General features: G+C 35.5%; 2 protein-coding genes across 4 annotated transcripts; both read right to left on the bottom strand.

The window, feature by feature from the left end:
• Positions 1 to 1,208: 1,208 nt before the first annotated feature.
• LOC112277137 (25S rRNA (cytosine-C(5))-methyltransferase NSUN5) lies at positions 1,209 to 5,974 on the bottom strand. 2 transcript variants are annotated; one of them, XM_024509195.3, is made up of 13 exons: positions 5,684 to 5,974; positions 5,072 to 5,130; positions 4,855 to 4,905; positions 4,477 to 4,615; positions 4,261 to 4,349; positions 3,941 to 4,039; positions 3,716 to 3,769; positions 3,466 to 3,610; positions 3,309 to 3,370; positions 2,972 to 3,059; positions 2,355 to 2,435; positions 1,944 to 2,105; positions 1,209 to 1,682 (listed from the first exon to the last, which is right to left on the bottom strand). In XM_024509195.3, the coding sequence occupies exons 1-13, from the start codon at positions 5,886 to 5,888 to the stop codon at positions 1,444 to 1,446; spliced, it is 1,473 nt and encodes a 490-aa protein (XP_024364963.1). In that variant the 5' UTR covers positions 5,889 to 5,974; the 3' UTR covers positions 1,209 to 1,443. The 2 variants fall into 2 exon arrangements, with proteins under 2 accessions (XP_024364963.1, XP_090105597.1); XM_090249471.1 differs by having other exon boundaries at positions 4,477 to 4,605; positions 4,855 to 4,907; positions 5,073 to 5,130.
• Positions 5,975 to 8,203: 2,229 nt separating this feature from the next.
• On the bottom strand, positions 8,204 to 12,159 carry LOC112295978 (uncharacterized). Of its 2 annotated transcripts, none has more exons than XM_024548080.3 (7): positions 11,967 to 12,159; positions 11,028 to 11,242; positions 10,658 to 10,928; positions 10,219 to 10,480; positions 9,509 to 10,078; positions 8,926 to 9,333; positions 8,204 to 8,635 (listed from the first exon to the last, which is right to left on the bottom strand). In XM_024548080.3, exons 2-7 carry the CDS (start codon positions 11,169 to 11,171, stop codon positions 8,404 to 8,406), a joined length of 1,887 nt encoding a protein of 628 aa, XP_024403848.1. In that variant the 5' UTR covers positions 11,172 to 11,242; positions 11,967 to 12,159; the 3' UTR covers positions 8,204 to 8,403. The 2 variants fall into 2 exon arrangements, with proteins under 2 accessions (XP_024403848.1, XP_024403919.1); XM_024548151.3 differs by lacking the exon at positions 11,967 to 12,159 and adding an exon at positions 11,530 to 11,960.
• Positions 12,160 to 15,767: the final 3,608 nt, after the last annotated feature.

The raw sequence follows: 15,767 nt of genomic DNA, 5'->3' as shown, positions 1-15,767 counted from the left end.
TCAATAATATCATTTCAATGCTTGTATTTCTACAATCTTCTATTCTATAAAAGTAAAGGATATACACTTCAAAAAGAGATGATGAAATAAAACATATGAAATTAATTCTAATAAGAAATAATATCAATGAGATGAAACTTATTGAAAGTAAAAAATTATCAAAAGAATTATAAATAAACTCATTGTAAATTTGGCCTAAATATCAATACATAGCCAAGAACAATATAAAAAGAACTAAGTTTAGAGATAGTATATAGTTTGTGTTAAATATAAAACATGAAGTATATCAAATAACAACCAAAAGTAAATTAAAATTTTAATTTTTAATTCATAATTAGCAAGTTCAAAATTTAAATAGAGCAAGCAAGATTGTGCATTAGTTATTTTTATTATCTCAAAAAGATTCATTATAACATAGTAAATATAATAATGAAATTGCTTTTATATATAATCCTATTTTAATCTTAGTTTAAATAAAAATGTCATTCATTAGACAATAGATATAAAAATGCTTACAAGCATGTTTTTTAATATACATTGTACATGTCAAAAACTTGTCTTGCAAATTAAATATGTGTCCTACAAATTGGACAAGCGTCATATAGGCTATATGACATTACTATATAGTTTTTTAGTAGAGATTGTGTATAGAGGCAAAGAATGGCCTTCCTCACTCTTGTCAATATAGTGAATATTATATAGTGAATCCAAATAGTCATACTATTACAAGTACAAAGGCAAAGATTAATATTCTTAAAAAGTTGAATGGAACAAGATCAAAATTTTCTTGGATGTTTTTAAACAAACATTTGATGAACAATATATTTCAAGAATATTCAAATAATTTTGTTATGTGTTTTACATGTTTGCTTTGATTTACAAAGATTTGGGAATGCAAAATTATATGCTAAGATGGAAAAATACATCTCACATAAAAGTAAAATCTTTGAAGTACATTGTATCAAAAGATAACTTGCAACTAAGTTATAAAAAGGTGCAAACTATTACAGATTGGAAAACTCCAAGAACTGCACATAATAGATGGGTTGTTTCCAAAAAAAAAAAAAAAAAAAAAAAAAAAGACCTTCATGAAATAGAAATAATAGACATTGTAGGAGTAGCTAGATTTTGTAGTTGAAGATAAAAATGTAGAGAGCAAAGACCCTATTGCCAAAAAATGATTTCAGAAAATGACATGACAAGAAATGTAAATCAGGAAACAACCTCTGGATTTATAATTCAACCATAATTTTGTGAAGAAAATAACATTTTCATACAGCCAAATTATCTAACTTAAAATTCTAAAAGAGTGGCATCTGTAATGCTGCACGCTAAGTATTTCACGGCGAGCACATGGTATTAAATGATAGCAAACCGCCTGGTAAACCTTTAGGAAATGTCCCAGATTATGTTTTGTCTAATGGATCATTGGTACTCCACCTGTCAGTTGATTTTTGCATTAAGGGCCTGCTGCTCCTTTTTGCGTTGCCTCTTAAGTTTCCTGCGTCGTTGCAGTGAGGTCCTGGCATCCTGCTCTTTCTCGCAGTGACCCTCAGGGTCTAGTGATTCTAACTCATCGGAGGCTTTTTTGCTAGTTGAACTGCTCGACTTGCGAACAAATAATGCTACAAAAAATCCATCCATCTTGTCCCTTAAAGCATCTGTACGAATAAGGAGATCGGCTGCATAGGACAAATTAAGTGTTCAACCCGCAGTAAAGTTGTACCCAGGAAAATCTGATGGAATGCATAGATGGTTTTAAGTTTAACTGCAACCATCTAAAACTTGGCAATCGCAACTTGAAAACAAAAGGATAATTTTAAAACGAATGCTCAGGCACTTATCTGAGGCATCTGTTAAACCTGTTAAGGTTTAGTGCGAAGAAAATACACATTGACAAGCCATGAGAGGCACCAAAGAAAAGGACTGCAAAAATAGTTTACCTCCTTCAAAGACAGGAAGACCTCTATGAGGCCAACTTGGAAATGGATTTGAAAGTTCGAATCCTTTTTCTTTAGCATGTGGCAGTACAGCCAAAACAACATCCTCGTTCTCTCTTTGATGAATGGAGCATGTGCTGTACACCAACTTTTCAAGAGAAGGAACTGTTCCAGAATTGCAACATCATTAGTGAATATTTCACTATCAATGCACTACCAATCGCATCAATTGAGTAACCCACAAAAACACAGTTCTCCCACCATTACTAGTGAAAAAGAAAACAATCTGTTAAATATAAGTCGGTGTAAAAAAATTAAGCTCAATAAATTTAGAGAAAAAAGTGACAAAAATTATGCCCAAGCAAATAAAACACAGCATAAAACAGCATGAAAAGAAAGGAAACTGTCACTAACATGAAAGAGCATGAAGTAAAGCTGTCTCTTGGAACCTTGCCAACTGCTCTATTCTATCTTTCTCTTGATCATCGTTTTTATCTGCAAACACATCACAAACCAAAAATAATATGAAAAAACAAAATGAACCTATGGTTCTGACAAAGTGCATCAGAATACAAATCATACAAAAATAAGTAGCTAACTAGCAAAATTTGTATATAAATTCAATGCCTCCTAACACAAAGCCCGTCAAATAGACATAGAAATATGCATTCATGATGTCTCCACTTCAGCAAAAAAAAATCATCATCCGGACCATGAGTAAGAATCTCAAGTGTCCACGGATTACTAGAAGAACATTATAATACTGTACTTAACATTTGAGCGCAAGTTTTTATATACCACAAAGTCAAAAGAGTACGGTTTCCTACGGAACACAACCTTCTCCAATGCAAGATTCCAATGTCCGAATAACATGTCGTACTCGATGAAGTTTCAACATTCTAGACTTGGATATAAGTTATAGACTCATACTAGAAACTGGTATGAATAAGCCTACTTATTGCTTGAGACAGTTTAAGCCGAACGAGATAAATAACAAAACCTTTAGAATTACGCACGAAAACAATACCTACCCGTTCCAGCAGATGGAAGGAGATGGTCCAATCGTTGCACAGTTGTCCCTGATCCCGAGCATGATGGATCTAACAATATTCCCCTCACCTAAAACACACGTATCAACCCTGAAAATTATTTGAAAGTTCACGTATGAACATGACAAATGCAGGCTGGGATCAGCACACATCCACATACTGTTCCAGCGACTGCTAAAAAAAATAAAGAATAAAAAAAGAATATGTAATTTGCCAAATTGTACCTAAAGCATTCCAAATTCACACGAAGACCATAGGCAGCCAACTAAGGAAAACTGCAAGAGGGTGTTGCCCCAGCAATCCTAAACATTCCTAGTACCTTGGTAAATTCCGGCAGAGTTGGATCGATTGTCAAGAAATCTTGCTGTCGGACTGTAACATCTACGTCCAGTTCAGGAAAGTCCGTTTCGGCAATTTGAAAATCTAATCCAAGACATACTTCAGACAAGTACAATTAGATGAAATGGATGGGATACTAGTTGCTCCCGTTAATCGCACTGTCTCTTGCAACCTCTGAGCCCTTTTTTCATTGATCTCGCAAGCAGTAATTTTGCCACGCCCTGCCATTAAAGCAGCCAAATGTACTGTTTTGTTTCCAGGGGCTGCACAAGCATCCAACACCTGCAACACTGTTAAATATTTTTCTTGTAGAATAAAGTAAAGGGATCATGACAATAATTCTGACTATCTGAAGTAAAAGTAAGTAAGATGAAATCCTAATCTAACCTCCCAATCACAAGCTGGTGACAGTGCTTGAGCAGGCATGCAACTTGCTTTTCCCTGCCAAAAAAAGAGAGAATTTTGTCACAACAAAGTACAAGTTTTGTTTGATGTTTGTGTATGGGCCTGAAGTAAGAGATGCAAACATATATTGCATGTACAGTGCAAAGCTATAAGGAAGTGTACCTATTCAATAAGCACGACATATGCGCACAAGTAGTAATTAGTTACCTGTAATACAATAGATCCGTTTAAGACGAGGGGGTGCTTGTGAAGGTCGGTGCCTGGAGGCAACACCAGCAAGTCCTGTATGAGGTCATCTATCTCTACCTGCACACCAGATCAAAGGGTGTCAAAAGAAAGTTCGTAAATCATACAGCTGGCATTATACGACTATCTCAAATAGAGGAGAGCCTGAATTTATCAAACACCTGGTCACATGTCTATCAAGAATCCAAAAAGGAAGTAATGCTTCCTTGTCGTTTGATTCAATTGAATCAGATTTATATAAAAGACCACATAATCCGTTGAACATGGTGAAAATATCTCACATCTTTGATAGATTCACGAAGAATTGTAATGGCTTTTCTAGTGCTCATTTTCAGAGTATTCACCCGAACATATCGTGGTATCGCAGGACCTGCATATACAACACAGTTAGAGAAATCGCTATACCTAGGAAAATAAAGTGAGGGAATTTGATACATAAATGAACTTTGTGCACACAAGTATCTCTAATCGTTGAGTACACTAAGTGGTTACCACACCAGAATTCTGCGCCTCCAAGGGTAACAGCTCCTCAGCACTTGAAACATTTCTTTTCACTAAAAGCCGAGCTAGAGCAGAACGCAGCGCAGATTTCCTTGTTAACACTTGCTTCTCTGCATCGCCAGTGTCTGTAACATCCTAGATATCCACACATATCATCTAATGTTAGATGGGATGATATCACTATGACCTTCGTACTTCTAGTTTATAATAAAATCATACGATACTTTTCTAAATAGCTTAATTAGAAAGAGCGAACTTTTAGGAACACTTTGCACTACACCAAACAGCGTTGCCAGTGGGCAATTAACACTTGATTAAATAAGTCTCCAACTAACACCTTCTGAACGATTCTAGCTTGTAGTGTAGAAATTAACCTGGCCAAATAAAAGGTCGCATACTAGCACATAGACCAGCTCCACGGGCATCTGTCTCAAAGTTTACAACCCAAAGTTTGAATTTACAAAGAAGATTCGCGCCGAAAAAGGAAAAATTCAGAAGGGAAACTAAAATTACTTTGATGATTATAAGTCTTACGTACTTTGCTGTAATTGCTTTAAAGCATGACCGTTTAGAGAATGATCAGGAGGTCACCTTTTTTTTACCACTAAGCAAATCGGTGAAAGCTATCACTTCCTTCAAAACTGGAAGATCTGAAATCCACGAAAAAGTACAAGTTCATGACAATGTAATGAATAACTCCTAGAAGAAGCTTCTGTTTATCACTAAACTCTACATAGGAACGATTCTGTAGCTATTTTCTTCCGTATCCCGCCATAATCGAAGCATCAACAACACTACGATAATCTTGAACCCTCCCAGCCATACCAAGGTCACAACGCTGACGAAATTAATAACCATTAAAGTTCAAGCCACTCACAAACTGTACCAACAGAAAATCCTGCAAATAGAATTAAAAAATTGTAGCTAACGGCCAGTTCAGCAAGAGTATAACTGTAGGTGGATGGCTCTAACAATGATCAAAAGCTTGTATCAAAAGCATTGCATGACAGAGACGTCCACGTCGCCATGAACTTCATACCGCACCATTTGATCTAAACTCTAATCACAACCCTCAATTAGAAGAATGCTACACAGGATTCAGGATATAAACAAAGCCAAGCAAAAACAGAAATATATATATATATATATATATATATATTTGAGTCCAAAACTGGAATTCCTCAATTAGGTCGAATGACCTACATTTCAAAGTTTGGCAGGTGAGAGCAAGAGTGGCCTTCTTCGCTACTACGGAGGGCGCGTAAATCAGAGACTTCATTGAAGCAGAGGCACGCCGATCAGCGTCGCCTTTCAGTAAAGTCCCTACGACCTTCGCCGCCTGCCTCCTCACTTTGCCTAGAAGCTGCGGCCGCATGCTTGCCGTCACATCTCCCACCTCCTTCCCCATCGTGTTCTTCGTCACTGCAACAACACAACGGAAACTCCAACTCTCATTCTTCACAACAAAACCCCTAAGCCCTAATCCACCATAGCTGAATCAAAAGCTCTCCAGCGATTGAAACATGTAATACCCTTTCGGAAATTGATACCCTCGACAAGAATTCCAATACCCGTTGAGTACTGTCGGGGTACACCAGAAAAGATATATATCTACGTATATGTATAAAAAGAGCTATGGATTGATTAAACTTGTATGGAATTATGTGACATTTTAAGAAAACTTTACACAAAATTTGAACATAGTATTGAATGGTATGGTAGTAAAATTTTGTGAAAATCTATGACTTTCTTGTACCATTGCTAGAATATTAGCTCCATACAACATATCCTTCAACAAAAATTGTTTTATAAATAAAGCTTTATTACAGTAATTTATTGTTATAAGTTAAGGTGGATGTTTTGAAATAAATTCACTACAAAACTCAACACATATTATTATGTGTTATAAAACTCATTACAAAACATCATAAAAACTCATATTGCTTATATTTGTAATTATACTAAATATTTATATTAGTAAATTTTAAAATATATAATAACTAAGTATTAAATATCTCAAAATAATTATATATATATATATATTATACATGATTACCAAAGTATTGGTTTTTAATAGTTGACAATCTATCTTAAGCAACAACTTAAGAAAAATCAATTAAATTACATAATTTACAAGTTGTGTCATACAAAAAACAATGTGGTGTAATGCCAAGCATAAAAATATTAAAAAATAGATGTTATAGGATTACAAGCCAAATATTTCTATAAACAATTTTAATTTATTTATTAGAAGAAAAAATTAGTCTTAATAAAATATAATAAAAATACTTATTTTTAGTTTAAAAATATATATTTAGTGAAGATTGTTATATTTGAAGAAGTGAGTCAAAACATTGAATTACCAAAGTAGATAGTAACTAGAGATAATTAGATATTAAATAATTCTAAAATTTAGTAGAATTATATCTATCTTGGAGTATTTTAGAATAAAATGATCAAGTAATCTATTATTTATTATGTAGCAATAACAACAATAATAATATAAATAAAAAAAATGCTTGAAGAGCTCTATTCTGTAATGAGATTTGATAATGAAGATATTTCTTTGAAGAATTTTGAAAGAAGCTTTATAATAGATTGAATGGTCTTTTTAAATAAAAATGGTCTCAAATAAATGAAAACATATTTGAAATATTTTTTAGTAAATTTGGATTGAAGGATAGAAAGAACATTCCAATTTCTACACAAAATATTATAAAAAATAAAAAATAGATGTTCCTTTATTTTAGTAAAATGGTGTAAAATTTTCTTAATAGCCATATGATATTGTCAAGGACTACTACAGAAACTAAACAAGGTAACTTTTTCTCAAAGAAATAATTTTTCATTGCAAATCTAAAAGTTTATCTTGCAATTTGAAGATGGATTAGGTTTCATAAGATCTCATTGCTTGACTTTGAAGTATTTATAGCCAAGTTTGACAGTTTTTATTATTTGGTATTTCATAGAAAATGTCTTGCAAAATCCCTTTGACCCTTCTTTTAAATGAAGTTTTTTTGAAAAAAATTACATTAATTTACTTTGGAAATTTACTAAAAACTTACAAAGTTAGAAATATGCAACCTACTTGTTTAAGCAAAAAAAATAAAGACTCTTTCACAAATATTTTAAAGTATAAAATCATCTTTTTCACTAAAATAGTTTTTAAACCATTTTAAAGTAATGTGCACGTATGTATGTACATATATATATATATATATATATATATACATTTTCATATTTGTTTCCTTATTCCTTCCCTTATACTCCACTTTTTGTTTACATTGCTCCCAAATAGCATTGTTGATACATAGAGGAATATAACTTCATTTATCAAGAGTTTCAAAATGAAATTAGCACCATCTCAGTCATGTTTTCCTTTGCAACCAGTGTTAATAAGAAATGATAAACAATTACATAATAAAAAGTAATTGGTTACTAGGAATTCAAACATTTCAACATTTTTACACCTATATTGAGTTTGTGATTTACAACCATAATAAATTATATATTGCTTTCGACGTTTGCAACAACAAATAAATACATAAAACACATTACTAACATATTCTGTTCATGCCAAAATTCGAAAGTTGATCAAAATGAATACATGTACTTTCAAATAATATAACCTGAACCAAAATAATTATAAGACTTCATTCTCCACATTTTGCCACTAGGAGTTAATAAAGCACTTCAAGTTGCGGGTTCTTCAGTGAAACCAAATTTTCCAGTGTAGGCATCAAATGCAATTGCTCAAGTTTTGCAACATTTCAAACCGTCAAGAGAGAAGCATGAGCTAAGTTGCCCGAGTTTTTTTAGTCCTGCTTCTCTTTGATACAATTTTTTTTTCACTTCAACACATTGTTCTAATGTAATATACAGTAATGACTAAAAGCAACTCACCTCATACGAGTATATGAGGCTCAATCCCGGGGAGGTGGCTCTTGGCCATGCAAGTCCACCCCATGGTTGAACCACGGCAAGAATGACTGAAGAAACAAGAGCAATGAGTTTCGACCTTCCAATCTCCTCCCTTGCTCCGCTACCCTAGCCATGGCGTTCTCTCCGTTGCCTGGAAGCCCAAACTGCTGAAGTTCTTCTGGAGGAAGAGTTGGTATTGAATCCGAGAAGTCGGATACTAGCAGATGCCTATACCTGAGCAGTACCCACCACACGAGTAAGCTTCCAAAAAGGTCTAGAAACTTGAGGAAAGAACAAACAAGAGGTATGGATGTGTCCAATTGACAGTTCAGTCACTCAAATAGGATTTCCAGGAAATCGAAAGTTACTCAAATGTAGTGATAGTCCATTCTGTATCGAAGTTCAAAATTGGTGGTGGTGAAGAAGAAACATGAAGCTGAAAATTTGGAAGAGACATGTGATAACCACATATGAAAAATATGGGAGAGTGACACACCAGAGTGTGGCTCAAAGTATTGACTTACTCATTTTGATCTGCTGGAAATACCTCTTTCCGCACACAAGCCCAGTTAGCAATCTCCGAAAACTCTCTGGGCACTGTGGCTGCCCTCTCAGCAATGTCAACCACAGCTTGAGCGCCCTTCTTTAGCCACGCTTGAACTTCAGGAGGTCTCCAAACTAAGTAGCTTCTTGTTATGTAAATATTTATAAGGTGGTCCAATGTAGGGCCTTCTGAAGTGGCCTTCCTGAAGTGAGGATGCTTTAGAATACTGATCCACGCAGAATCCTCTTTGATGGGTGCTTTGTCCACTATCTTCCTCAGAACAGCAGGATGAAGCATTAACGCCTGCTGTAATAGTTCTAGTGAGGACTCTTCTTCTTCAGTTAAATCTTGGGGTGATTTAGCTATTGATGCGTTGCCATTCCCTCTCCTGCTACAAAGGACAGATAAATAATAAATTCGGGACATAACAAGGAACAAATTGCCGAGAATTTATCACGATCCTGCAAGAGACTAAAAGATGAAAAATGCATTAATTAAGGCCTCTACAGGAAGATCCACAAAAACTTCGACTATATGCACTTAGAAAAGGGTGGTGAAATCACCTTACAGAGCCGGAAGTAGACCCTTGAGCTTCGATGTGAAATTGCACAAGTGCAAGTGAAAATGAAAAATTGGGCAGCAATGAAAGTGAGCGATCTATCGCATATTCTCGTACAAACCTTTGTAACCAATCATATTTCTCAGCCCTTATAGCAAAATAGTCAACACAAAACATTGATCCCAAGGGATCATCTGAGTCCAATGAGAGCAATAATTTACAAACTTCGAGTGTCGCCCTGTGACATCCTCGCCTATCTAAGTGTTGCATATGTTTGAATAAAGCAATGAATAATGGCTTATTTGGATCCCATCTGTAGTCCAATCTACACCTTCCAGTTGTTATATTGAACCAGGGGTGCCATGCATATTCCAAGGCGTAGAGACATCTCTCCAAAAGATCAGATGACGTCTGGGTTTCACCCATATGTCTGTACACGTCCGCTAAAGTCAATAGTGAGTCAATGTGATATGGATGTTGGTTTACTATCATAGCAATAGCGTTGGGGTCATGAGAAGCCGAATATTCCTCATATCTCTTCTGTACTGCCTGGTACGAGCTCGAAAATGTATACCTACAAGAAAATATTTGGATGAGCACAAGAGAAGGTCAAACCTCTATGGACCAGGTTTAGGATTTTATATATAACCGCCAGCAATCCCAGGTGACGGGCACGAAGTGTTACAATTACGAAATTCAAGACAAGTTATGCACCTGAAAAATTGAAGACCGTCTTTGGAATCAATGCACTCCATGGATAGTCCACTTTCAACTCGCGGCCAATGATCATGGGGTGTAACCAACAAAGTCATCTTCAACCACACTCGACCTCCTCTCTGAAGGATCTGGCGCTTCCTGCTCCCATCCCCACCCCTCTCGGCAGCACTTATAACTTTTGATCCAAATATACGCCTCAATTCATCTTCTGCTCTCAGGTAACGTGAATCCACACCTAATATCTCAAAGGGGTCCACATCTGCGAATCATATGTGACCACTTTAGTCTTTTGAAATCACAACGAAACAACATTGTGACCAGAGATTGGTTTGGAAGGAGAACATGTGTCTCGCCAACCAATTCATGATCATTTTTTCCAACAAATTTGGTTCTACGTACTGAAGGCAATTCAGCTGAAGCAAAATCATTAAAATACCTGGAACAGTTGCTGCGTCAGAAGTTGATGCAACCTCCTCATTTTGAAGCACCAATCTGTCCAGCAATTCATCTACAGATTCCTCCTCAAAGCCAGGGTTGGGTTCTGGAACGGGTAAACTCGAGTATTTTTCTTTCTTTTTTCCCTTACTTCTCTTCTTCTTACTCTTGCTCAAATTGGCTGTAAGCGAACTGTTCTTTGACATCTGAGACTCACTACTAATAGCTACCTCACCTTCATCTTCCGCTTCATCAACATCTTCTTCAATCTCCTAGGGAAAACCAAACAGAGCATGCAAAGTAAGAAATTGAGATTAAGATCAACGTCATGACCTGAGGTATTCATGGTCGCAATGTATTAAGTCACTTACCTCTGATCCAAGTAGGTTGAAAAGGTTCTGTGCAGGTTTTTCATTTGGGGTGTCATCGTCTTCATCGGCGATCACACCTTCAACTCTATGCGAATCCTGAGCTTCCTGCTCCTTCAAAGCACGCCTCAACATGCGAACCGACATGCTTGGGCTTTGTACAGGATACAGATCTCAAATCATCCACTTGGCTCTACACAATCTTGGTCTCCTGCCACCTACACATAAACAACAAGAATTTGTACTTATGTTCAAATGCTCTATTTCTTTCCCACCGCATCTGACTTCCTGGTAAGAGCTAACGTCCAGACCTATGTCGAACAATTGTTAGTTTTCTGCAATTGCTTTTATTCAGGAAGGAACTATCGTGCTAAAGATCCTTCAGAGATAGCCGAAAATAATCTCGATTCATAGCTCTCTCAAGTGGCCAAATCGATCCAAGACCAAACTGCTCCTGACCTAGATCCACCCAATATGCGATCCAATCAAACAGCATTAGAACTACCTTTTTAATCACTGAGTAGGGACTCAACACTTTGAAAACACGTGAATCAAAATAAGGCTTCAGAATTGAGGGGCCCTCTCCAAACGATGAAACGAAGAGTGCCCTCTCAAATTCAGGGTCGTCTGCCCTCGTGCGAACCACTGAAACCAGCCGACCCTAATGAAGGACACTACCGCCAAGGGAAAACATAGAAATTACCAATCCATCTCTGCAACGCATCGCACAAGTATACTTGCACTTCCCTCAGTATCAACAGCATTAAACCGTCGCTCAATCGAAAAACCACAAAAAAAGAGAAGACAACAACAACAACAACAACAAAAAGAAACAAAACACAACCATCTAAGAAAATTCCACTACTCACAACAGCTTACAAAACCCTCATTGGAAACTGATCATCAGAGCAAATGCATTGCGTTTCTCCTTCACTCACCCACCTTCCCAAAATCCTCACCGAGCTCGTCCTCGATCCAGCAAAATCACCCCACGTCGGTCACACACACTGGGAGTACCTCCCGAGGCGCCCGTTTTGAAACCTTTGTGGGTGGGGGAGTACAAGCACAAGCAAACAGCTCAAGCAGCACAAGAAGAAGTAGAAGTAGAAGAAGAAGAAGCAAATTTCAAACGTAGCATATAAAATGGAGTTGGTTGGTGTGATGCATTAGAATGAATGAGTTTGGACAAGAGTTTTTTAAGATATGTAAATATTTAATTCTACTTAATTTCTTTTTTTAGAATTAGATTGGGTCTTTGTTGATGTTTACTTTTTTGTGTTTCTGGTGTTACTCTATAAAACATTAAGACAAATAGTAATAGTAGTAGTAATACTTCTAACACATTTGTAATACACAATTGAAAATTTTGTATTTTTTTTTCTTAAAAGTCATTTGTTGGATTGTGCATCAAAATAATTTTCAGACGTTGGTTACTCAACAACACAAGTAATTCCACCATTAGGATTCATTGCAATACAAAAATTTGTATAATATAATGTCAAAATATATATTGTATTGTGTTAATAATAAATAAATAAATCAATTCCATAACAATGAAGAAATTTCGGAAAAAATTTCTTCAACGTACTCTGTGACAAAAATTTGAAAAAAAAAAAATGCATGTTGAATTAAGTAGTCCGCTTCATATATATTCTAAATTCAAACTAATAAGGTATAACTTAGTATAACTCTACAATCTTGAATTAAAAAAACTTTATAGAAAGATATAAATACATATATATATATATATATATATATACATATATATATGGATATATTTTCTAAATTAAAGGTCAATCTTGCATTAATACAAGTGTTGGAAGTTGTTGATAGATTGTTAAATCCTCCAAATGTTAAGAGACAAGAACATAATTGTAAAGACAGTCTTTTAAACTTAGAAAATTGAATATACTAAATTATCACATTATTTGCAAAGAATTGAGTTGATGAAATCTTATAGAAACAGAATGTCTTTGTATTGATAGCATTTTAAAATTTGGTCTCTCTATTTTAGAATCGTTGTTTAAATTATTATTATTATTATTATTTTGTAGCAATGAATTTTATTAAAAATAGAAATTTACATAACTTATTAAAACTTTTATCCAATATTTTTTTTGCTAAAAGAACCCATTCACTTATTTTTAATTGGAATGGACCATGTCTAATATGTGTTCTGCAGTGCAAGTGTAATTTTTAAAACTATAAATAAATATATTTTGTCTCCTACTTGTAGAATTTATTGCTAAAGAGAGGTGACATCACAAATAAATAAAAGAAATTAGATGCTTTTAGAACTAGTAATAAACATTTGGACCAATTCACATATCTTTCAGAATTCTTAAAAAAGTTTCAAAGAGTTTTGTTTTCAAAAAGCTTTTGAAGAGAAAATCTCAAAGGATAACTTCAAAAAAGTAACTCTTCGTTATATACATGTATTATTTTAATTTTCAAATATTCAAATTCAAAATGCATTGAACAGTAAAATTTAAATACATAATTTTTCACTACTAGTAACAATTTATAAATTTCATCTATTTTGGGATCTTTTAATATATAGATCAAAGAATTATATGTAAAAACATACAATTTTTTTTTTTTTTTTTTTTTTTAAAAAAAATTTAAAACATGTATATCTCTTATATAAAACAACTCAAGGAATAAATCAATAGGATAAACCAGAGAAGACAAAAACCATCTCTAATTGGCTGCATATTCCATTGTTTCCATCTAGGTGAAGCAATAACTCAATTTTTGATCAATTAGAGATCAAAATTTGCAAGCTGCTACTACAAATTGCTCAGAGTAGCACTACAAAATCACTAAGCATAGAGCTTGAAAGCACCACAATGTAGAACAATATGGAACATAATGGAATAACATGCAACCTGGAGTTTCACATCACATGAAGCTTCAAACAAAAGATTAATTTACAACAAGTGGTTTACAATGTTTTTTCATGGCCAACTGGTTTCCACTATTGTATATCCAGATAAACAAAATTCAAGATTTTCAAGACAAATATTACAAATCCAAAATGACCTAAAACTATGGCAATTTGTACCTCAGTATGCAAAGTAATATTTAAGAAGTTGACATTTCAAATCCCAATTGTAAAATCACAACCATGCCTAATGTACAGAGATAATCCTTGAGTCATATAAACAGAACAAAACAAAAGTTACATGGGAGTGAAGGGCTTAGATGTAGCACTTAGATAAGTCTACAGCTGCATTACTTATGGAGAAACAGAGACAAAAACTTGCATGATGGATGATCTGTGAGTTTTTGAGTGGGTGAACCCTACATGATCCACAAAAACAGTACCAGATAGGGTACTATCAATGCACCTCCAATAAATGTAAACTTTGCCATTGTTATAGCAGTGATACTCAAAAAAACCGACTGGAAATACAACCTGTGATCGAAACATACAATCCGACTGCACAGCAATCTGTGAGGAAAACCTCCTTTGCACGGCAATGGCAGCATGGGGTCCAATTCACCGAGACAGTGGACGCCATGTTAAAGACTATTGCAAAACTGTGACAATACCACACAACCCCAGGAACAGTTCTCCAGATAGTGCTTGTCCTCACTGTCACGACCCATTAAATATACTTAAGACATTATAATTCACATTCTTCACAAGATTAAACAGCCTTCGTTGACAATCAGAGAATGTCTGGAAGCTACAAAAATGCAGTGTCGGAGTCAATTTCGAGAGTATCAATCTTAGCAACTCGATAGTTGATCTGACGATGTATGATGTGGTTCACACATGGATTACTGCTCTACCTCGCAGTGTGTCCAGCACGTCTCATTGCTATCTTCTTAGTAGACAAAATAAATTTCTAGTTGATGCAGTATCTGCAAGCCTCACTTACGTTGCAAGGTGGCAGGTCAAACTAACGAATAACAACGGGTAGAGTAACAAGGGTGAAATGACCTCTTTAGATGTCAGGGATTCATGGCTTTTTTTAGTAAGGAGGGTACAAAGAAGAACGTGTCTATCTGGCAACAAAGGCAAGATGAATGCAGCGCATAAGAAACCATACAGGGTTAAAGTTGGAATTCCAAACTCTCCAGCAACAACGAATGATGTAATCCAGACTCTTTGCGGCTATGAAGCGATTCGCTTTCGATAGAATTCTTTGCTCCGAGAAGCATTATTATTCATTATTAGCATGTGCCTCAGAGATACACAGATGGGTGGCATTGAAGAATGCGAATTGCATCTATCAAACTACTCAAAAGGTCACGAATGGGTTACTTTGTTCCTGTAAAAACGGGATCTCTTCTCACTGAAACCGAATCGTGACAGGTTGAGTGGTTGCTTCCGCAGCACGTTCTGACCACTATTCTACCAGATTGCTCTTCGACCAACCTACACAGTTTCAGTGTGCGTCCACCGTGAGGAAACACCAAACACTGTTTGTGACCAAGGTGGTTAAAAAGATCCCAAAGCCGTTGGCGACCTCACTGTTGACAGGCCTGCCACAGATAATCGACAATCACGAAAACAATAGCAGAATGAATTTCGCACTGATTGCTGAGAACCTCTCCTGGATCGGGATAATGTACAAGCTTAGGGCAGGCTAACATCTGGCATAGTGAGCACTGAGGCTCACTGCCTGCGATGCCTGCAACGTGGACCGCAGGGCTCGGGCAGGACGGTAATTCGAACATGACGCCGTTAAACAATGGATTTGAGACGGCTCAGATCTTCTTCAGAAAGGCAAA

This window comes from Physcomitrium patens, chromosome 1 (assembly GCF_059467195.1).
Source record: "Physcomitrium patens ecotype Gransden chromosome 1, ASM5946719v1, whole genome shotgun sequence".
Lineage (NCBI taxonomy): Eukaryota > Viridiplantae > Streptophyta > Bryopsida > Funariales > Funariaceae > Physcomitrium > Physcomitrium patens.
Note: the sequence above shows the minus strand (reverse complement) of the source record. Positions and strands in the feature narration are given on the sequence as shown.